This window comes from Artemia franciscana, unplaced genomic scaffold (assembly GCF_032884065.1).
Source record: "Artemia franciscana unplaced genomic scaffold, ASM3288406v1 PGA_scaffold_50, whole genome shotgun sequence".
In the NCBI taxonomy this organism is placed as follows: Eukaryota; Metazoa; Arthropoda; class Branchiopoda; order Anostraca; family Artemiidae; genus Artemia; species Artemia franciscana.
The window spans coordinates 584,404-608,179 of record NW_027062691.1 but is presented as its reverse complement, the minus strand read 5'-3'; the positions used below and the strand labels follow the sequence as shown (position 1 = coordinate 608,179).

At 33.5% G+C, this 23,776-nt stretch overlaps 1 protein-coding gene across 2 annotated transcripts; it reads right to left on the bottom strand.

Moving 5' to 3' along the window:
- Positions 1-2,795: 2,795 nt before the first annotated feature.
- Positions 2,796-21,911, bottom strand: LOC136041942 (SUN domain-containing ossification factor-like). 2 transcript variants are annotated; one of them, XM_065726756.1, is made up of 3 exons: positions 21,830-21,911; positions 16,120-16,262; positions 2,796-7,657 (listed from the first exon to the last, which is right to left on the bottom strand). In XM_065726756.1, exon 3 carries the CDS (start codon positions 7,505-7,507, stop codon positions 5,078-5,080), a length of 2,430 nt encoding a protein of 809 aa, XP_065582828.1. In that variant the 5' UTR covers positions 7,508-7,657; positions 16,120-16,262; positions 21,830-21,911; the 3' UTR covers positions 2,796-5,077. The 2 variants fall into 2 exon arrangements, with proteins under 2 accessions (XP_065582828.1, XP_065582827.1); XM_065726755.1 differs by lacking the exon at positions 16,120-16,262.
- Positions 21,912-23,776: the final 1,865 nt, after the last annotated feature.

Below are 23,776 nucleotides of genomic sequence, written 5' to 3'. Positions count from 1 at the left end.
CCCTTGAGCTTTGTTGATGGTGATTGCTAATCTACCATTCCCTGTGTCGCCATCGTCATTTATATATCCCTTTGTGCCCCCCGGCATCCCCTTTGTAGTTTTGTCCCTGTGTCCCGGTCGTCATTTGTGTCCCGGTGTCCCAGTCTGTGATTTCTCTTTGAGTGTCCCGGGCGTCATTTATATTCCATGTGTCCCGGTGTCTCGGTCGTCATTTATATCCCCCTGTGCCCCCCGGCGTCCCCGTTGTAGTTGTGTCCCTGTGTCCCGGTCGTCATTTATATTCCCTGTGTCCCGGTCGTCATTTGTATCCCGGTGTCCCGGTCTGTATATACATTCGTTTTTTAGTTTTGTTTTTCTCCTTTATTTTTTCCTTTTTTATTTTTTTTCTTTTTTAGTTTATTTAGATTTTTAGATTTTTTAGTTTTTTTATTAGTTTTTTTTTTTTTTTCTTTTTAGTTTTTTTGTAGTTTTTACCTTTTTTTTAGTTTTTTTTACTTATATCCTGGTCGTCATTTATACTCCCTGTGTCCCGGTCGTCATTTGTGTCCCGGTGCTTTGTTGATTGCTAATCGAACATTCCTTTTGTCCCGGTCGCTTTCTCTTTGAGTGTCGTCATTCATATTCCCTATGTGCCGGTGTCCCGGTCGTCATTTGTGTCCCGATGTCCCGGTCTGTAATTTCGTCAGTTGAAAACTTATGATGAAATAAATTTTTAATTTTTTCCCTTTTTTTGTTTTTAGTTTTTTTTTATTGGTTTTTACCTTTTTTTAGGTTTTTTAGTTTTTTTCTTTTTTCTTTTTAGTTTTTTTTGAAGTTTTTATCTTTTTAGTTTTTTTATTTTTATTTTTTTAGTTTTCTTTTTCTCCTTTATTTTTCAGTTTTTTCCTTTTTTTAGTTTTTTTTCTTTTTTAGTTCTTTTAGTTTTTACCTTTTTTAGTTTTTTTTAGTTTTTTTAGTTTTTTAGCTTTTTTTATTTTTAATTTATTAGTTTTTAGTTTATTTTGTAGTTTTTTCCTTTTTTTAGTTTTTTTTTAGTTTTTTATCTTTTTTTAGTTTTTTTTTAGTTTTTAAGCTTTTTTAGATTTTTTTATTTTGTTTTCTTTTCTTTTTTTTGTAGTTTTTACCTTCTTTAGATTTTTGCTTCTTTTATTTTTTTAGCTTTTTTAGTTTTTTTTCGTTTTTTCTTTTTAGTTTTTTTGTAGTTTTTATCTTTTTTATTTTTTTGTATTTTTATTCATATTTTTTTAGTTTTCTTATTCTCTTTTATTTTTCAGTCTTTTCCTTTTTTTAGTTTTTTTCTTTTTTAGTTTTTAGTTTTTTTTTAGTTTTTTACCTTTTTTTAGTTTTTTTAGTTTTTTAGATTTTTTAGTTTTTTTATTAGTTTTTAGTTTTTTTTGTAGTTTTTGCCTTTTTTTAGTTTTTTCAGTTTTTTTTAGTTTTTAGTTTTTTACCTTTTTTTAGTTTTTTTTAGTTTTTTAGCTTTTTTAGTTTTTTTTTTCTTTTTAGTTTTTTTTGTAGTTTTTACCTTTTTTAGTTTTTTTTCTTATTTTGTATTAGTGTGAAATAATTCAGACGTCATATGCGGACAAACATGACGTCACCTGATCCATCCACAGATCCACACACAGACAACTTATTTTTATATATATAGATATATATATACTAGCTATATATATATATATATATATATATATATATATATATATATATATATATATATATATATATATATATATATATATATATATATATATACATAAATAAGTTGTTTGTCTGTGTGTCTGTCTACTGATGTCATGTTTTTGTGTCGACTGACGTCTTGTTTGTCAAATGACGTCATTATGAGGATTGAGCATTATAAATAACGACCGGGAAACAGGGACACAACTAAAAAGGGGACGCCGGGGGGCACAGGGGGGATATATAAATGACGACCGGGACACAGGGAATGTTCAAGGGCAATCATTAGAATAATGAGGTATAGATCTGAATACGGATTTTTTTTTTCCCATGGACAATTATATGTTGCATGTTCAAGGGTCGGTAAACCTGACAATCTATTTATATGCACAGACAATGGGACAGCGAATAATGTTGTATATTCGCAAGAAATAAGTATATAAGGCTTCGACCGGGACACCAGGACACAGGGAATGTAAATGGACACAGGGAATATAAATGACGACCGGGACACTCAAAGATAAATTACAGACTGGGACACCGGGACACAAATGACGACTGGGACACAGGAAATATAAATGACGACCGGGACACAGGGACACAACTACAACGGGGACGCAGGGGGCACAGGGGGGATATATAAATGACGACGAGGACACAGGGAATGTTCGATTAGCAATCACCATTCGCAAGTTTTACGTAATTAAAAACATATAAATATCTATCTATATTCACAGGTGGAACACAGGGACACAATTACTATGGCGCGTAACTAATATGGCGCGTAACGACTTACGCGCGCGGGGTATATATATATATATATATATACTAGCTGTTGGGGTGGCGCTTCGCGCCACCCCAACACCTAGTTGGTGGGGGTGCTTCGCGCCCCCCCCCCAAGCCCCCCCGCGCGCGTAAGTCGTTACGCATCGTTTTTTAGTTTTGTTTTTCTCCTTTATTTTTTTCCTTTTTTTTTCTTTTTTAGTTTATTTAGATTTTTAGATTTTTTATTTTTTTTATTAGTTTTTAGTTTTTTTTTCTTTTTAGTTTTTTTGTAGTTTTTACCTTCTTTTTAGTTTTGTTCATTTTTTTTTTTACTTATGTCCTGGTCGTCATTTATACTCCCTGTGTCCCGGTGCTTTGTTGATTGCTAATCGAACATTCCTTTTGTCCTGGTCGCTTTCTCTTTGAGTGTCGTCATTTATTTTTTTCTTTTTTAGTTCTTTTAGTTTTTACCTTTTTTAGTTTTTTTTAGTTTTTTAGATGAAAATTTTTTTTAGTTTTTTCCTTTTTTTCTTTTTAGTTTTTTATTGGTTTTTACCTTTATGTTAGCTTATTTTTCAGTTTTTTCCTTTTTTTTTATTTTTTTTTTATTTTTTATTTTTTTTAGTTTTTTACCTTTTTTAGTTTTTTTTAGTTTTTTTAGTTTTTTAGCTTTTTTACTTTTTTTATTAGTTTTTAGTTTTTTTGTAGTTTTTGCCTTTTTTTAGTTTTTTCAGTTTTTTTTTAGTTTTTTATTGGTTTTTACCTTTATTTTAGCTTATTTTTCAGTTTTTTCCTTTTTTTTAGTTTTTTTTAGTTTTTAGTTTTTTTAGTTTTTTACCTTTTTTTAGTTTTTTTAGTTTTTTAAAGTTTTTTAGCTTTTTTATTTTTTTTATTAGTTTTTAGTTTTTTTGTAGTTTTTGCCTTTTTTTTAGTTTTTTTAGTTTTTTAGCTTTTTTATTAGTTTTTAGTTTTTTTTGTAGTTTTTGCCTAGTTTTTTTGTAGTTTTTGCCTTTTTTTAGTTTTTTCAGTTTTTTTTTAGTTTTATATTGGTTTTTACCTTTATTTTAGCTTATTTTTCAGTTTTTTACCTTTTTTTAGTTTTTTTAGTTTTTTTAAGTTTTTTAGCTTTTTTATTTTTTTTATTAGTTTTTAGTTTTTTTGTAGTTTTTGCCTTTTTTTTAGTTTTTTAGCTTTTTTATTAGTTTTTAGTTTTTTTTGTAGTTTTTGCCTTTTTTTAGTTTTTTTAGTTTTTTAGCTTTTTTATTTTTTTTATAAGTTTTTAGTTTTTTTTGTAGTTTTTGCCTTTTTTTAGTTTTTTCAGTTTTGACGTCACCTGATCCAGTTTTTTCAGGTGACGTCACCTGATCCACGATCCACAGATCCACAGACAACTTATTTTTATATATATAGATAGTTTTTTTTTTTTTACTTATGTCCTGGTCGTCATTTATACTCCCTGTGTCCCGGTGCTTTGTTGATTGCTAATCGAACATTCCTTTTGTCCTGGTCGCTTTCTCTTTGAGTTTCGTCATTTATTTTTTTCTTTTTTAGTTCTTTTAGTTTTTACCTTTTTTAGTTTTTTTTAGTTTTTTAGATGAAAATTTTTTTTAGTTTTTTCCTTTTTTTCTTTTTAGTTTTTTATTGGTTTTTACCTTTATTTTAGCTTATTTTTCAGTTTTTTCCTTTTTTTTAGTTTTTTTTTATTTTTTATTTTTTTTAGTTTTTTACCTTTTTTTAGTTTTTTTAGTTTTTTTAGTTTTTTAGCTTTTTTACTTTTTTTATTAGTTTTTAGTTTTTTTTGTAGTTTTTGCCTTTTTTTAGTTTTTTCAGTTTTTTTTTTAGTTTTTTATTGGTTTTTACCTTTATTTTAGCTTATTTTTCAGTTTTTTCCTTTTTTTTAGTTTTTTTTTAGTTTTTAGTTTTTTTAGTTTTTTACCTTTTTTTAGTTTTTTTAGTTTTTTTAGTTTTTTAGCTTTTTTATTTTTTTTATTAGTTTTTAGTTTTTTTTGTAGTTTTTGCCTTTTTTTAGTTTTTTTAGTTTTTTAGCTTTTTTATTAGTTTTTAGTTTTTTTTGTAGTTTTTGCCTTTTTTTAGTTTTTTTAGTTTTTTAGCTTTTTTATTTTTTTTATTAGTTTTTAGTTTTTTTTGTAGTTTTTGCCTTTTTTTAGTTTTTTCAGTTTTGACGTCACGTGATCCAGTTTTTTCAGGTGACGTCACCTGATCCATCCATCCACAGACAGACAGACAACTTATTTTTATATATATAGATATATATATAACCCTTTTTCAGCTAATTCATTTGCGCCAATAACTGGCTCTACTTTCGTGTAGACATAAATAGAGATTTCAATTATAAGAATATCACAAAGTAACACCTTTACTGTAGGAATAAATATATTATAAAATCCGGGAGAGACAAAACACGCAAGCGTTTAAGGGTGGCCGAAAAGTTCTCCTGGTGGTTGTAAGAGTGTGAGTACAGAAATTTTGTCGGGAGTATGAGCATAAAATATATTTTTATGTCTAATAATTATTTATTATAATGAAATAAATTCTATTTCAAACTCTTTTCTCTAATTTCTAGGCAGCAGGACAACTGTCCTCTCTCCCTGGCGGTACCCTTCAAGGATTTCTATGATTTGCTATTTCTCCTTTTCTTCTGTAAACTACTAGATACATGACCACTCAACAATTTTTCACAGCTTCCGAGATCGTCAATATACATCGTTTTTGACTCAGCTGTTTTCTCTACAGAGCTCTCGAATAAGGGAACGTAGAAAACACGACGACCATTACTAGGCGAATTGGCTAAGGAGCTATACTTTTGACGATCTATAGCATCCTCAGTTTGCCTTGAACTAATAATCAATGATTGTTGTTTCCTTTCAGTTTCCGGTTTCAGCCCCAAACCCTTCCATACTCTGCACAAAAAAATTGAAATAACAAAAATCAGGACTAGAATGGATACTTCAATTACTAACCATAACGTATTGATCGACTTTTGAAGCATTTCTTGGTTTTTCTTTACAACTACAAAATCTCCTTTATACTTCTCTTCAAGCAAATTCAATTGTTCGCCCATAACTGTCACCAACCCAGTAGTTTGATTTAAAGCTTTTTGTAAGTCTTCAACTTTTCTTTTATAGACTTTACTGAGCTTTTCCAAATACTCCACACTCAATGTCATATTTTTTTCTAAGGTCCGTAACTTATTCGATAGTCTAACAAAAACCGTTTCTTTCTGTTGTGATCCAATACCAACTGTGATATTCGACTCAGCATTGACCTTCGGCTGGGACATGGACTGAAACTCAGAAGGAGGCTTCTCTGAAGAGTTCACAGCGTCTATAGTTACATCATTAATTTCTGAAAGTAGTTTTTCAATAGTTTTTGGATTCTTTTCAGATCCTTGCTCGAAAATCTCTTCATAACTTTTAAAAGGCTTAGTGTCAGGTACATCGATCAGGTGCAAAGTATCAGATTGGATAGAATCAATACTTATATTAACAAACTCGTTTCTTGGACTATAAATATTTGAGGGGCAAATAAAAAATGGCGACTTAGTCATCCTCTGTAAATAATAATCACAAAAGCATTTCATAGTTTTGGGTCCAAGCATTGCGGCAATATACAAAGTATATCTGACACTTTTACTCTCACAACAAACTCCAACGGAGGAATCAAATCCGTAACTTTTACAAATTTGGGTATTTTTGAATAGTTTTAAGTAAAATTCAAAAAATTCTGATTGCAAATCACAATTGTAAGTAGGGGTTGCTAACTCTATTCCAGGATTTACAGTTTCACCATTGGCAGCTTTTCCAGTAAGTTTCTCAACTGCTATTTTGGTACTATTTATCAAAGTATCTGTAACAGATATGGATGGTATTCTGCTGTCAATAAAATCCTCTAGCATTTCTTCTGCTGTTGAAAAATCTTCGTCCTCATTATGGTCCTTTTCTAGTACTTCGAATTCACTAGTTCCAAAAACACGGAAAAATGTGATAGGGCAGTAGTGCTCATTTCCAAAGTGAGAAATGATCTCAACCTTCAAAAATTTTCCGAAATGCTCACTGTCTACATCAAAACTTTGCTCTTGTCTTTGGTCAGGTGCAGAAAATGATCCTAGTACAACCCACCCTTTTGTCGGATAGCGGTCACTAATGAACAAACGGAAGTCTTTGAAACCAGAAGAAAATAGTTCAAAATTGGCAATTTCAATTTTTTGTAGCTGAATTGTTTGGCAAAGCTCAACCACAAACCAAGACTTTGACGAACAGGGACTCAACATATAATCATCATATGACGAATCTAAAATAGCTTTTAAATTTTCAGCTTCTGGATTTGCTGCAATTGTCTTGGCCCCACAACTTAAAGATGCATAGTTACTTAAACGCATTTTAATTCCATTTCTTTGTGCTGACGGAGCCTTCACTGTTCCATTTTTAGCCTTTTCTGCTTGCAGCATTTTTTCACTCCATTCACTAAAAGAAGGCATCTCTTCATCTTTGGCACTACCTTCCGATTGAGATTCATTAAACATATTTTGGTGGCTAATTTCTTCTGTAATCCTTTCTTGAGTAACATTACCTTCTGGATTAAAGTACAAAGAAGCAGTGGGGGAGTTCACAGTGATTTCATTTGGTTGTGAATCCAAAACAAACTCATTTTTCTTCATAGAGTATGAGCTATTATCCTCTAGATTTTTTTCCTCATTCTTTAATAGGATGTCACTAGCAGCCAAATCAACAACACTTTCAATATTTAATTCCTTAACCTCTACTTCACTCAAACTGTCTTCGCTATTTACTATAACTTCATCTTGGCTATTATGCCCTTTTTCAGTTCCTGTCTCCTCAATAGTACTTTCACTCAAGTCTTTAGCGTCACTGCATATCTTTTCTGGTAAATGAATGCTTTCTCTGGTATATGGTTCTTCTGAATCGGGTGTCAAGTTAACATAATCCAAATTATTTGCCCCAGTTACTTGCAAAAGAGTCAGAGAAACGAAAACAAGAAACCGTAATACCTTCATCTTTGTCATTATCTTCTCAACCTTCATAAAGCAGAAGAAAAAATGTTCAGTTAGGTTGCCTATTCTCTATTGAAAATTTACATTGAATAAATACAGGTCAGTTTGAACAAGGTTGAAAGCTTCTTCAATTCTTCAATATATATGAATGTTTGTTTTCCCTTCAGCCATCCATCATACCTGCAAATATTAAACAGTATTTGCAATTTTGAACATTCTCGATATTAAAAACAAAGTCTTGAAGAGGACTAAGTTATTATATAATAAAACGTTTGCAGACAAAGCACAAATATTTTAGTTTATCACTTCAGTACACCATGGTGATATTGCTGATATTATATCCAAATTTGTAATACATTTCCTTCTCAGGTCAACAAAAATCTTATAAAGTGAATATAACAAAATTTATCCACTTAGGGGCACTAGTTACTGAAGTTTAGGGGAGCATAGCTTATAATTGTCCTGCTGTTCCGGCAATTTCTTTAAAATTAGAGAGAGAGTAATTGCCCCAATCTCGAAATGGGCAACCCTGTTTGCTGGCAATTTCTCAAACTATTTGTGTAGCACCTGGTAGAGAAGAAGAAGCATCTTTCGGTAAAAAGACAAACTGATCATATTTAGCACGCATATACAGGGAACATAAAGCATAAATACCATACTCATCATCTAATTAAGATCCAATTACTAGAAATTTATCAGTAGCTTTTCGTTGCCTAAAATTTACAGTTGAGTTATTCTGGCTATTAATTGAGGTTTTCACAACCTCACATAATAGTATTGAAACACAGTCTTCTCTTCCACATTTCATTATTCATTACTGGAAACAAAGACAACAAATAGTTTTTGGTACTGGCATATCTATTCAGTTAGTTTAGAGAGAACTAAAAGATTCAAATTTCCACATTTCAACCATTGTTTTTAAAGCTTCCCAAAGGGGATCAGGCCCATCTTACCCCTCCCCCAACAGACACACACATACTCTGAGAAAACAAGCTACCCCCTATTCTTATTGAAGTGGAAGATGTCTCAGGGAGGAAAGTTAGAAACAAGGAATACTGGTCAAAAGGTTTTCATGTATAAACACTATCATCATCATAAGGGGCCTACAACCCCTATAAGGATATCGAGCCGTTAAAGGAGAGAGAACACACCCCCAAGGAAAGTGTGTATGAAAGGGTTTGTGGGGGGGGAGCCCAAATAGGGTAGCTCCTCCAACAATGATTTAGACATCTTTTCGTGGAATCTCAGCCTCGAAAAAGACTATGTATGGTTTGATCAACCATTATCCTGCGAGTTCGAGAAAGTGTCTATCCCCACAAAGTGACCGTAATGAAGAGGAAGCAGGACAAACTGGAGTTGGTTCACCCCCGGTTTTACCTGTAGTTTTACTACTAATTAAATATAAAAAAATACATTTTTTAAATGAAAGTAAGGAGCGACATTAAAACTTAAAACGAACAGAAATTACTCCGTATATGAAAGGGGCTTTTCCTTCTCAACGCCCCGCTCTTTACGCTAAAGTTTGACTCTTTCTCTTAACTCTACATTCCAAAACAGTAAAAAAAACTTTAGCGTAAAGAGCGGGGCGTTGAGAAGGGCGTTGAGAAGTTGAGAAGGAAAAGAAGAAATTACCAGAAATACTTTAGCGTAAAGAGCGACGTATTAGGAGGAGGTGAGCCCCTCATATGGGTAATAATTTCTGTTCTTTTTAAGTTTTAATGCTGCTGTTTACTTCCAGCTGAAAAAAAAACTTTTTCATTGTTTTTTTTAAGTAATGCTAGTAAATCCTGCGCTCCCTTTATGGAAAATTTCTTCCCCCATGACAAATTCCTTTTGGAAAGTTCCCCCAGCACATCCCCCTCTTCTCAACCTCTGCCTCCAACCAAAAAATCCTCCTGAAAACACCAGTACACTTCCCAATAACCATTACTATATTATTATTTATTTAAGAATTAACGACGCTTCTTGACTACTAAGGTCCCTGCGTCGGCCCTGCAGTGCATTTCTGCAGCGTGATTCGATCTCTGGGTCCCGTATTACCAAGCTAAGGTCAAATCCACTGCGCCACCACAGGACAACAATTACTATATGTAAGCACTGGTCAAAGTTTTGAATTTCTAACCCCTCCCACGGGGACTGTGGGGGAGTAAGTCGTCCCCAAAGACATAGTTATAAGGTTTTTCGACTACGCTGAATAAAATGGCTATCTCAGAATTTTGATCCGTTGACTTTGGGAAAATAATTAGCGTGGAAGGGGGCCTAGGTGCCCTCCAATTTTTTTGGTCCTTAAAAAGGGCACTAGAACTTTTCATTTCCGCTAGAATGAGCCCTCTTGCAACATTCTAGGACAACTGGGTTGATACGATGACCCCTGGGGAAAAGAAAAAAAAAACAAACAAATAAACACGCATCCATGATCTGCCTTCTGGCAAAAAATATAAAATTCCACATTTTTGAAGATAGGACCTTGAAACTTCTACAGTAGGGTTCTCTAATACGCTGGATCTGATGGTGTGATTTTCGTTAAGATTTTATGACTTTTAGGGGGTGTTTCCCCCTTTTTTCTAAAATAACACAAATTTTCTCAGGCTCGTAACTTTTGATGGGTAAGACTACACTTGATGAAACTTGTATATTTAAAAATAGCATTAAAATGCGATTCTTTTGATGTAGCTATTGGTACCAAAATTCACTTTTTTAGACTTTTGGTTACTCTTGAGCCGGGTCGCTCCTTACTACAGTTCGTTACCACGAACTGTTTGAAAAGCAAGGAATACTGGTCAAAAGGTTTTCATGTTGATAGAAGAGTTTTGCCTAAAAAGTTCTGAGTAACAAACTGTACAATAATATTAGGAATATAAGAGAGACTGCATTAAATTATGAATTAAGAGGAAATGAAATGGGGCTATGGATACATACCGCCTAATGGTATAATATTAAGATATTCTACTGGCATATTGAGAATCTGAAAGGAAGTAGGGAAGTCAGTTCAGACCTATCCTGGTTGAAGGTAGGAGCAGAGCCTGAATAAAATATTCAGAAAGTGTTAACAAGATATGAGCAGAACGTCTTTAGAATGTGTTAAACAGTGATAAGATTGATGATGTAGAAAATAATAATGGTACTTTATTGAATAAACACAGTATAACTTATACCCATCCACTTGTAACAAGGCAAACTGAGAGGTAGAGCTTTTTGTATCTATGCCATATGAAAGAAACGGTATATGCCTAGAGAAGTACCTGTAGAGAAGGAAACAAGTTAAGAAAACAATTCTAACTTTATAATACGTAGAATAATTGTAGTTCGCATTTTGCATGCAGCTAAGCTTTATCTTCCTTATTTCAGTATTTACTACTTTCTTTAACGTATCTATGAATTTTCCTTAATAGCTTTCCTTCAGTTTTTAATCATCCCTGAAGCAAATCAACTTTTATAACATTTATTTGTAGAGGACACTAAAGTACTTGCAGTACCATCAATATGAAATTCATGAGAAAAGTATATTGACTAAAGACAATTCTGTGAAAAAGAAAGAAATATAGATATACTAGCTGTTGGGGTGGCGCTTCGCGTCTGTGCATATAAATAGATTGTCAGGTTTACTGACTCTTGAACATGCAACATATAATTGTCCATGGGAAAAACAATTCGTATTCAGATCTATACCTCATTATTCTAATGATGTGTCCCTGTGTCCCGGTCTTCATTTATATTCCCTGTGTCCCGGTCGTCATTTGTGTCCCGGTGTCCCAGTTTGTAATTTCTCTTTGAGTGTCCCGGTCGTCATTTATATTCCCTGAATCCCGGTGTCCCGGTCTGTAATTTCTATTCGAACAATCCCTGTGTCCCGGTCGTCATTTATATATCCCGCCTGTGCCCCCGGCGTCCCCGTTGTAGTTGTGTCTCTGTGTCCCGGTCGTCATTTATATTCCCTGTGTCCCGGTCGTGATTTGTGTCCGGGTGTCCCGATATGTAATTTCATCAGTTGACAAACATGACATCAGTCGACAAACAACTTCATGACGCATACAGCTCAATCCTTATAATGACGTCAGTCGACAAACATGACGTCAGTCGACACACAAATATGACGTCACTCGACACACAGACAACTTATTTTTATATGTATAGAAAATTTTTATTTCAGGAAAAGGCCAGAACCTTGAGTTGACAGCGGTACATTTAGCAAACTTTTTAAAATTAATGAAATTTTATAGCAAAAAGTTTAAATCTCTTAAAAAAGTTGAAAAACTGAAAAAAGTGGAGGAAAAGATTAGCTGCATGCAAAATATGTTAACTACAATTATTCTGCATACTAGCAAGAATTGTTTTCTTAACTTGTTTCCTTTTCTATAAGTACTTCTCTAGGCATACACCAAAGAAACCATCAACAATAAGAAAAAATACATATCTCTCAAAAACAGAAAGCAGAAGAGGAGGGATGAAAAAAAAAGAAACGGAAAAAAAAGTAACTGGAGATAGGGATGATAATCACCAAATATATTACGCAATATTAGGGCAACCTGCAACTTTAAGCTGAAAGAACTTCTTTTTAAATTATTTTTAATGTGAGTAACCGTGGTGGTTCGCTCAAAAATTCAGACAGTACTATATGGACTGACAAGCAATAAAGCTTCAGGATTTGAAAGTAAGTAAATCATTTTGTTTTAATATAAGGGTGACAAAGATAAAAATATATACTGAGAAATATATATATAAGTTTTATAAAGGAGAAGTATCGAATGATTTTAGGAAAATACCAGTTAAACCTGCTCCATTAGAAAAATGACAAGAGAAGTGTAATAATTACACAGGCATTATCATAATTTTTTGAAGGAAGGAAATTACTTCGGATTATGATACTTATTAGACCAAGACATAATGTAGATAAATTTTTAAATAACATAAATTGTTAGTTTAGGGAGGGAATAGGCTGTATACATTCGTAAAATTGTTACTCTTAGATTAATTATTAAGAAGTGTCCGAATTAAAAGACCCTTTTGGTCCTGGATCTTGTAAATTATGAACAATCATTTGAGCCAATTGGTAAAAAAGCTATAGAGAAGGAACTATACTTGTATGGATTTTATCAACAGTAATTTTCATCTTTGCCAAAACATAAATTCAGTAATAAATATTTGTTATAAAAACATATTCAAATTTTTTTATAAATCAGAATACAAACAACTCACCACAGCACCAAGCCGCCTGAGTCCAACACAGCTAGGCACGCTCCTATCCATCCCAATCTAATGAAAGCCTCCCTCTTTACACCCTCCTAGGAAGTTCCTATTTCCTTTAAATATCTCTTTATGACATCCTCCCATCCCAGACGAGAACGATCTGCTTTTCGTTTAGTCTTCGACGGTTGGCCAAAAAGGACAATTTTTGGCAATTTGTCATCCTTCATCTGCAGAACGTGTCCGAGCCTTCTTTCATTATAGCCTTAGTAAGCAGGATTGAACCACGTTTTTCGTACAGTCTACTGTTTGAAATACGGTCAGTCAGTCAGGTACTCTGAGCAGTCCATAAGTAATTTCTCTGGAAAACATCTAGCAAACCTTCATTGGCCAATCAGAGCGCCCATGCTTCAGAGCTATATTTGACCACTGTCATCACCATAGCTTCCGATATTCTAATCTTGGTTGCAGACTTATCTTCTTATTCTTCCACTTGATTAATCTTTCCGTTACTCAACGTAACCTTACATTTTCACTTATTCCTAGCCTTAGTGACTTAGTCTTCTTAGCATTGATTTTCAACCTATTCTAGCATCCTAAACTCATAAAACCTATAAAAGTTCATTCATTTTGCTCACCATTTCATCTGGGATGCTTAAATCATGAGCATAATCTAAGTCCAGGGAGTTTTTCCAACCCATTTCATTCTGTGTTTCCCATTGCCTTTCCTGTGCTCCTTAAGACAAAGTCCATCAAAATGATGCATATAAAGAGGGGTATAACACAACCCTGCTGAACTCCTGGTTTAATACAAAACCAGCTGCTAACCTCATTTCCAACATTAGCCATAGCAGTGCAATTCTCATACATAGCATTAATCACTTTGATGTATTTGTCTGGAATACCATACGAGGATACGACCTTTGCTAGAGCTCTTCTATCAACAGAATTGAATGCTTGCCCATAATCTATAAAATTGAGGACCAAATATGTTGGACAAATTAGGCACTACTCAGTTATTAACCTAAGAGAGAAAATTTGGTCAATACATCCTCTATCTTTTCTAAAACCGCACTGTTCTTCTTTTAAAACTTTGTCTACAGCATCTCTCAATCTGAAAAATATTGTATTACTAAGTAATTTGTTACCTATAGACACCATGCTAATGCCTTGATAATTACCACACCCCCTCTTATCACCTTTCTTATAAAGTGGTTTAATTAAGACTTTCCTAAAATCGTTACATACTTCCCCTTTTTCAAAAATCATATTCATAGTCATCAGTAACTTCTTTCTAACCTCTGAGCCACCATATTTGAGAAACTCATTTACCACACTATCAGCAACTGGAGCCTTATTATTTTTTTAATCCTTTTAGTACTAAATCTTCTTCACAAAAGAAATCTTCCTTCACCCAAAATAGAAAACACAGCACCAGAAGTTAGAAATGATTCAAAGACTAAATTACTTCCTGTAATGTTTTGAGATCAAATGCAACTTGAAGACCTGGAAGCTTTTAGCAGTTACACAAGATACTGGCAAACCATTGCAAAGCAAATAAAACTGGGTTCATACATTCATCTGCTTAGTGTTGGCTTGAATAATGTACATGGGTGCTAATATACTGCTAAGACATGGCAAGCATCACCCACAACCATCAGGGCTATTGACATATTCCAGCCAAAGAACCTGAGGACAATTGAAGGTCTGCAATGGTTCAATTCCATCAGCAATGAGAAACTGTTGCAGCTCACTAAGTAGTCACGGTTTTCGACCCAAGCATCCGACTGCACCTTACAATGGTTTAGACATCTGCTGTAAATGTCTCCAAATCTACCCACAGAGATGACCTATGACTACAACCTTACCAAAACCAGTTGGAAATAACCCTAGGGCCAACCAAAGAACCGATAATCCGACAGCCAGCCCGAATTCCTGACGATGGCAAACATCAGACAGAGCAAAACACTAACACTGGCCATGGACTGAAGTGGATGGGGGAGGCAGACATTATTCTCAATGCCAGCCAGCATGCAGCCCCAAACATAAGTCAATAAGTAAGGTAAAAATGAATAGTTAAGTCTTAGCAGGGAATTGAGTCCTTTGCTTAAATTTAGCTATTGGTGGAAGATTGTTAGATAATTAGTGTAGTTCAGCAAAAATTAATGCTACAAGATACGGCCCTTCTACAAGTAATAAACAACTTATTCCCAAGGTCAAAATTTAAAAGACGAGTAACTTATTTAAAATTGAAATCTAGTCTTGAGTTTGTAGAGTCTCCCTATAAAAATAAGTTTGATATTGACATTTACCATTTATTGCTATATTTAAATGAAATTTAAATGAAACATTAAATCAAACATTTAAATGAATTCATTTAAATGAATTCCCTACAAATTCTCAATTCAGTAGGTTTGATCTCATATTACAGATTTTACAATATCAAAAACATATCTGCCAACTAATGCCTTTTTGAAAATAATTCATCAACACAATAGCAGAAGATTTTTCATGATGATCTATAAAACTGCCAAAACTTTCCCATATGCCACTTCCACAGATTTTTATCCCATATTGCACATTTTGCAATATTAAAATGAATCTATTGACTATTGCCCTTTTGTTACTTAAAGCTGAAGTAAACACCTTTACATTAGTTCTCTTAAGCAAGATAAAGAAATAAGAAGAGGGCTAAACAGTTGCAGCTGAAAGTTCCATAGCACTAATACAAGAATAAGGACACTGAAGGTCAGCACAATGACAGTGGTCAAATATGGTCCCAAAACATGGGCCTTTGGAAAGGCTGAGATATGCAGGAAATATATTTTCAAGGTCGATTCTCTAAGCATAGCTTTAAGTACTTATTCAAATGACCACATAAAAAAAAAAAACAAGCTATGTGTTGTGTTTAGTGCTTTTATGCTTAATATCTTATGATTGCTGTTTGCTTATGTAGTTTTGTTGCAGGTCGGTAGGCTTAATAAATTATTCGACTTGGTAACAATACACTATGTGAAATATGTTACTTCATCACCCTTTCTAGGGCTATAAATAAAATAAGGCTTAAGTTGGACAGATTGCCTTTAAGATGGCAAAAGACAGGTTGAACAAGTCGAACTCTTCTTTTTAGACTGAGAGATGCAATAGACTAAGTTATAAGAGAAGAACAGTGTGCTTTTAGAAAGGGTAAAGGATGTGTTGACCAAATTTTCACTCTTAGGTTTATAATTGAGAAGTACCTGAGTTAGCAAACACGTTTAGTCCTCAGCTTTATAGATTATGAGCAAGCATTACATTCTGTTGATAGAAGATTTTAACAAAGGTCTTATCCTTGTATGGGTATACCAGAAAAATATATTAAAGTAATTAGTACTATGTATAAGAATTAAATAAAAAAAAGAGTTTTTCTTAACTTAAAGTAAGGAGCAACATTAAAACTTAAAATTAACAGAAATTACTTCATATATGAAAGGGGCTGCTTCCTCATCAATGCCCTGCTCTTTACGCTAAAGTTTGACTATTTCTCTCAACTCTACATTTCAAAACAGTAAAAACAGTCCTCTCGTAACATTCTAGGACCACTGGGTTGATGCAATCACCCCTGGAAAAAAAAGAAAGAAAAAAAACAAATAAACAAGCATCCATGATCTGCCTTCTGGTAAAAAATACAAAATTCCACATTTTTGTAGATAGGAGCTTGAAACTTCTACAACAGAGTTCTCTGATACGCTGAATCTGATGGTGTGATTTTCATTAGGATTCTATGACTTTTAGGGGGGGTTTCCTCCTATTTTCTAAAATGAGCCAAATTTTCTCAGGCTCGTAACTTTTGATGGGTAATACTAAACTTGATGAAACTTATATATTTAAAATCAGCATTAAAATACTATTCTTTTGATGTAGCTATTGGTATCAAAATTCCGTTTTTTAGAGTTTTGGTTAGTATTGATCTGGGTTGCTCCTTACTACAGTTCATTACCACAAACTGTTTGATAACATTGCTGCCAGTAAGGTAGAAAATGAGGTTAATTGCTGGTTTTGTATTAAATCAGGAGTTAAACAGGCTTGCGTCCTATCCCCTTTTATTTGAATCGTTTTGGTGGACTTTGTTCTAAGGAGCATAGCAAAGACAATGAGGGACATGGAAAAAAATGGGGAAAGTAAAACTCTCCTAGACTTAGATTATACTTAAATTACCTTAAATTATATTAAATTGCGTTTACAGCAAGATAAGGTGGAGTGCATCCTCCTGTAGAACATCTCGCTGTTGAATTGATGAGGTGACACAATTAGTGGATGTGATGTCCCGCTGGTACTTCCATTCTGCATTACTCCACTTCAAATTGACTTCATTTTGAAAGAATGAACCAATTCACCAGTTACAGTCTTATTGGAAAGACTGTTCCAAGTTGGTATAACACATACTGAGAAAAAGTTCATCCTCCCTCTACGTCAGGAGGGCTCCTGTTGCAGCTTCATTGAGTGGCCTCTTGTCATGGTGGCAGGGGAGGGAGTAAAAATGGAGTTAGTTATGTTATTTTGGTGCATTTTCATGACAAAAATGATATCTCCTATGTGCTGCCAGTAAACCAATGTGGGTATCTTAAGGCTATGCAGACGTTCAGGGTAAAGAAGCAATTGGTGTGGGGCATAAAGCTTAGTTGCCCTTCTCTGTACACTTTTAAGGGCTACCACATTTCCCTTGTATTTAGGATTTGTAACAGGGCAGCCAAACTCCAAATGTGGCCTTACAAGAGCATTATATAATTTTCTTATTATCAGAGAATGGCCTGATGATATGGTTCATTTAATTAGTCACAGGGCTCTGTTGGCCTTAGCAACATGTTACATAGTGTGCTCATGGAACTTAAACTTCCTGTCAATGATCACCTCTAAGTCTTGTTCACTCTCAACAGCCTCAACTGGGATATGTGGGCCAGCTTTATCCAGCATACAGTAAGAAATCTGAATGTTGTGGGGACCCATGTACAGGACTTTGCATTTTGATGAGTTGAACTTCATCATCCAGATAAAAGCCCATAAGGAGAGACCATTCAAGTCATTTTGTAGGGTTCCATCAGCAATTCCAATTAGTTTACTGTCATCAGCATAGAGAGTGATGGGGTTTGTAGAACATCCTCAAAATCATTAATATATATTGAGAAGAGGGTGGGTCCAAGGATGCTTCCCTGGGGTATCCTGCTTATAGCTGGTGCAGGCTCTGAGAATATGGGGTCTCCATCATCAGAGAAGACCATGACTTTCTGGATTCTTTACTGACGATTTAAGCATCCTATATGAAAGTTTGGGCAAAATAAGCAACCTTTTACAGGTATTACATGTTCAGTTTGCTAGCATAGGTCTGAAAATCAATATTAAGAAGACTAAGGTGCTAAGAGAAAAGGTGAAGATGAAAAGGTGATGTTGGGAAATGAAAAGAATGATCAGGTAGACAGTTTGACATATCTTGTTAGTATTATGAGTAAAGATGCTGGGAGCAGTGAAAACGTTAAAAATAGAATAGCTAAGGCTCAGGGTGTTTCTTCACAGTTGAAAAAAGTTTGGAAGAATAGGAAGGTAAGTCTGCAAGCCAGGATTAAAATATTGGAAGCTACAGTGATGACAGTGATCAAATATGGTGCTGAAGCATGGGCACTCCAAAAATTGGATGAAGATTTGTTAGATGTTTTTCAGAGAAATTGCCTACAGAATGTTATGGGTACCTAGGTGACTGACTGAATTTCAAACAATAGGCTGTGCAAAAATATGGTTCAATCCCCACTTTCTCTGGGGCTATAATGTAAATAAAACCATATTTTATTAGGGTTTTAATTCTATCAGTTAGAGTTACTTGATCCAATGCACTGTAAATATAAATGAGGCTACCACAGTCTTTTTTAACTCCTGTATATTTACATTCAAGTCTAATATGTGTCCAGCAAATCCTCTAGAACAAAAAAAAAAATCCCTGAAAGAACACTCCTTCAATACTTCTCAAGAGGAATGGGATCAGAAAAATTGAAGATGACATATAGTCTTCATTTCCACAGTTTTCAAGGTGTGTTCTTCCAATATATGTTTCTTTATAAGAATATTCCCCATGGATGCCATGGTGCAATTCCCCTGGAGCATAAAAATACAATCTTGTATGTTATACAGGAAACATACATCTATAATAAGAGAGGAGCTATCACCCATATTACAGTCTTGGTCCAAAAATTTTTCTTGGAACAAAGGGAGAATAAAGATTGAATCAATGAACATTTTTTCACAACAAATACTCACAAGCTCAAATGGCTAAATTTGTATTATCATCAAATAAATACAATGATTGAAAATAACAAGTCAGTAATTACATAAAATACTGTCATATTGCATTGTCTTCTGTCTAATATTCAGGCAAAATAACTGAACAACTAACTTTTACTGCCTGTAGCACTAGGCAGAGTCAAGAGAAAAAATAGAGACAACTGGTCATTGCCTCCTACCAGCTTGCATTGTACTGCTCAATAAGTCATGGTATAAAAGATTTCCTATGCATGCCACAGATAGAAACAACAAGACAAAGAACAGGGCTTTTCTTTGTGCATTTACTGTGGCTTTGGGAACATGTGGGAATGTAAGATAGGGGAAAATACTAGAAACTCAAAGACCAGAAAGAGCCTTAATGCCAAAATAACTGCACAAAGTATCTATTAACTTCAAAGCTTCCATCAGATTAATGTCTATCCCCCCCCCCTAAAACAAACTCTGTATTTACTTGAAGGCTCACTAAGTGTTAAAAAGTTTAGGTATTATGAGACATTTTTTGAGGTGCTTGGCATACCCTCCCCCCCCTTCATAGCTACACAAAGATCAACCTGTTCCCCTCCTTAATGGCCAATAAATAATTGCTCATAAGTTTGCATAATTTCATCAATTATAAAAAGCATTAATTAAGCTAAATGGTTTTAGAACCTTTGTTGATGAAAATGAAATGACCAAAATATGGTGTATAAAAAAAGCTTAAAACATTGGTATCAAACTTTAAAACGTTGTTCTTAAGCTTACTGTTTCAATAAAAGTCATGTTAGGTTTATCAGTTTATAGTTAGGTTAGGCTCATTAGGTTAGGTCAAAAGTGCTTAAATTTGAATTTGCAATAGAAGCAATTAGTCAATTACATGAACTGTAAAATATTTACCAATAAAACATTATATAGGCTAGTAACCAAAAATATAGAAACAGATTTTTTTTTTTTTTTAACTGTCTAGTGAGAAATAATTTTAATTTGTGGCTTTAATTGGTAAGTCAATTATATGAACTGTGAAATATTTACCAATAAAACATTCTATAGGCTAGTAACCAAAAATATAGAAACAGATTAAAAAAAAAAAAATCTAGTGAGAAAAATTTTTAATTTGTGGCTGATTCAGGAATATTAATTATTGTTTTTCCTTAATCTTTATAGTAATATAAAATCATAAAAACTGATGTCATTCCTTTTGGGGTTTCTGGTTCTACTTATAAAGTTCTGCATATTTTTAAATTTGTGGTTAATATGGGCTGTTTTAGCTCATTCAAGGGCTCAAAATGTGATTACCCTAAAAAACTAGGCTATTGAATTATGAAACAACACAGGCTAAATAAAGGGATCAAGTGAGTAGGCCTATTCAATTCCATCCCAGCTAAATTATGCAAGAAAACTCCAGATTTACCACTACAGGCCATTATATAGTATGTTCACCATGACCCTATGTAAGTAAGGGAATTTATCAACACAGCTAAAGCCAGTTTTCAAACAATAAACTCTGCATTTTGTATATCTTAGATCCCACTCAAAAACAAACATGAGAGCCAATTTTTCTTTAAGACAAGGGTAAAATTCTAGTTAATTGACTTCTTGCTATCTCAGAATGGGTTTAGGTTAGGAAAATGAAACTTTTAGGGATGAATCTACAGACTAAAGTAGCCTATATCCCCGGAAGGTATTTTGAAGCAGTAAAATTCTAGTTAATTGACTTCTTGCTATCTCAGAAAGGGTATAGGTTAGGAAAATGAAACTTTCAGGGATGAATCTACAAACTAAAGTTTGTCCTGGGAAGGTATTATGAAGCAACTACCTCCACTCCTTCTCCCTCTAGAGGGCCCTGACCTTTGATGACCTTTAAAAATATTTCTGTTATAAAAGTGAAACCTTGCAAAATAGATCTTATGCTTAATTGAAGTACAACAAAATTGTTTTCAGCTTCATAGCTTTGCCCAATTCCATTTTATAAGGTTTTAAAGATATGCAAATACATTTCCTAAATTTTGAAGAAAAACATTGATATGGCTCAAAATTCTACTCAAATAACAGAAGTTGCATTTTCATAACTAAAGGCATAGAAAAAGCAACTAGTAACTGAAAATTAAGGTAAAATGTTGTTTTGTCAAAATTTCAATAGGTATAGACCTGTCATGTAGGCAAATTTCAGAGCCCTCTAGAGGGAGAAAGAGTGGAGGTGGGTACTTTAAAATACCTTCCCGGGACATAGTTTAGCCTGTAGACCCATCCCTGAAAGTTTCATTATCCTAACCTAAACCCTTTCCAAGATAGCAAGAAGTCAATTAACTAGAATTTTACCTTTGAAGCAACTAACTACTCCTTTTCCCTTTAGAGGGCCCTGACCTTTAAAAATTTTTGTTTCATAAAATTTTAAATAAAATTTTCAGAAATAAAGGCAGAGGAAAAGCAACTGGTAACTGAAAATTAAGGTAAAATGTTGTTTTGTCAAAATTTTGATAGGTATGGACCTGTCATATTGGCAAATCTCAGGGCCCTCTAGAGGGAGGAGTGGAAGGGGTATTTAAAATACCTCCCGAGAAATAATTTAGCTTTTAGACCCATCCCTGAAAGTTTCATTTTCCTAACCTAAACCCTTTTCAAGATAGCAAAAAGTCAATTAAAGTTTCATTTTCCTAGCCTAAACCCTTTCCAAGATAGCAAGAAGTCAATTAAATAGAATTTTACCGAGGTGGGTACTTTGAAATACCTTCCCAGGACATAATTTAACTTTTAGGCCCATCCCTGAAAGTTTCATTTTCCTAACCTAAACCCTTTCCAAGATAGCAAGAAGTAAATTAATAGAATTTTACCAAGACGAGCTCAATAAAAGGCCTTATTAATTTATCTTATTGGCTTACTTACGATGATAAACAAATGTCAGCAGGGACAGATTAGCTGTACAAAATAATCTGAATAGAAATCACTAATCTATTATATTTCGTTTCTTCAAAAAACTCAAGTTTACGATAATTAATGTTTTGCACGACATCTAATGCCAAGTTTACACGCATAGGATTTTGGAAAAATCCTTTAAGGATTTGGTCACAATGGCCAAATACTTAAGCCGTTTCCTAAAAGGACGAAAGGATTTTTATCTTGAAATTATTTCAAGATCTGAGCAAAATCCTTATAAGTAATAAGCTAAAGCTTTAATGTTTTGTCTAATGCATACGCTTTTTTAAGAAGAAATAGTTTTAAATCACCTTTGGGTAGGTTAGTTGTAATCTTCAGTAGCTCTAAAAAGGTAAGTTTTGTTGGGTGCTTCACTTTTTTCTGCCTGGGCATTGTTTTAGAGTTTGGACATATTCCTTTACGAGCCATGGGGAAAAATTTCAGTGTAGGGACTTCTTTGTGCCTAGGAAATTAGCTAGTTGAGTTTGCTGAATCCAATTATCAGAAACAAATTTAGTTTCTATAATGCATATAATGCTTATATTTAGTTTCGTAAATGCAATATTGAATTTTATTCCAAGGCTAGGCTCTTATTTTCAGGGCTTAAAGATTGTATTAATGATAGAATTGTACTTAGGCCTATCTTAGGTTAATCCTGACCAAATATTTTTTCTTAATTTTGAGTTTCTGTTCATGTTCACATTTGCTTTGATTCTCAAAATGCAATTTCTACACATCAATGTATATGGAGAACATACACACACACACACACACATATATATTCATATATAAATATATAAATATATATATATATATTATATATATATATATATATATATATATATATATATATATATATATATATATATATATATATATATATATATATATATATATATATATATATATATATATATATATATATATTCTCAAGAGGTTCTATGCTCAACCTTTATCCATTTTCATATTAAACCATAAACCTATATGAAAATTTATGAGTGTTTTGTCTAATCATTCAGAAGTCTAGTTTAAGAACAAATGCTGTATAATATTAGTTAATAGCCTAGCTTTATTTTACATTTGAATCTGGCATAAAATTGACTGAAGTTATGGCACAACAAGGAAAGAGGCTCATTGCTCTTACCTAGTAAGAGATTCAGTGTGTTTCAAACAAATAAAATTGCATTCATTATCCTGCTTTGACTTATTATAAATATCCTGTTTTTGCATCAGATTCAGAGTATTTATTTCACAACTACCAGTGTTATTTTAAATCCCGACCAATGTCACGATCTGGTGACATTAGGGGGGATATGGGAGGGGGAAACCTAAAATCTTGGAAAACACTTAGAGTGGAGGGATTGGGATGAAACTTGGTGGGAAAAATAAGCACAAGTCCTAGATACATGATTGAAATAATCAGAACGGATCCTCTCTCTTTGGGGTGGCTGGGGGGGGGGGGTAATTCTGAAAAATTAAAAAAATGAGGTATTTTTAACTTACAAATGGGCAATTGGATCTCAATGAAATATGATATTTAGAAGGATATGGTGTCTTAGAGCTCTTATTTTAAATCCCAACCAGATTTGGTGACATTGGGGGGGGGGAGTTGGGAGAGGGATACCTAAAACTTGGAAAAAACTTTGAGTGGAGGGATCAGGATGAAACTTGGTGAGAATATGAAGCACGAGTCCTAGATACATGATTGACATACTGGAACACATCCGCTCATTTTGGGGAAGTTGGGGGGGGGGGGGTAATTCTGAAAGATTAGAAAAAATGAGGTATTTTTAACTTACAAACAGGTGATTGGATCTCAATGAAATTTGATATTTAGAAGGATATCATGTCTCAAAGCTCTTATTTTAAACCTTTTTTTTAGTCTTGCTGATTCATGGACATCCCAGTATTATTTTG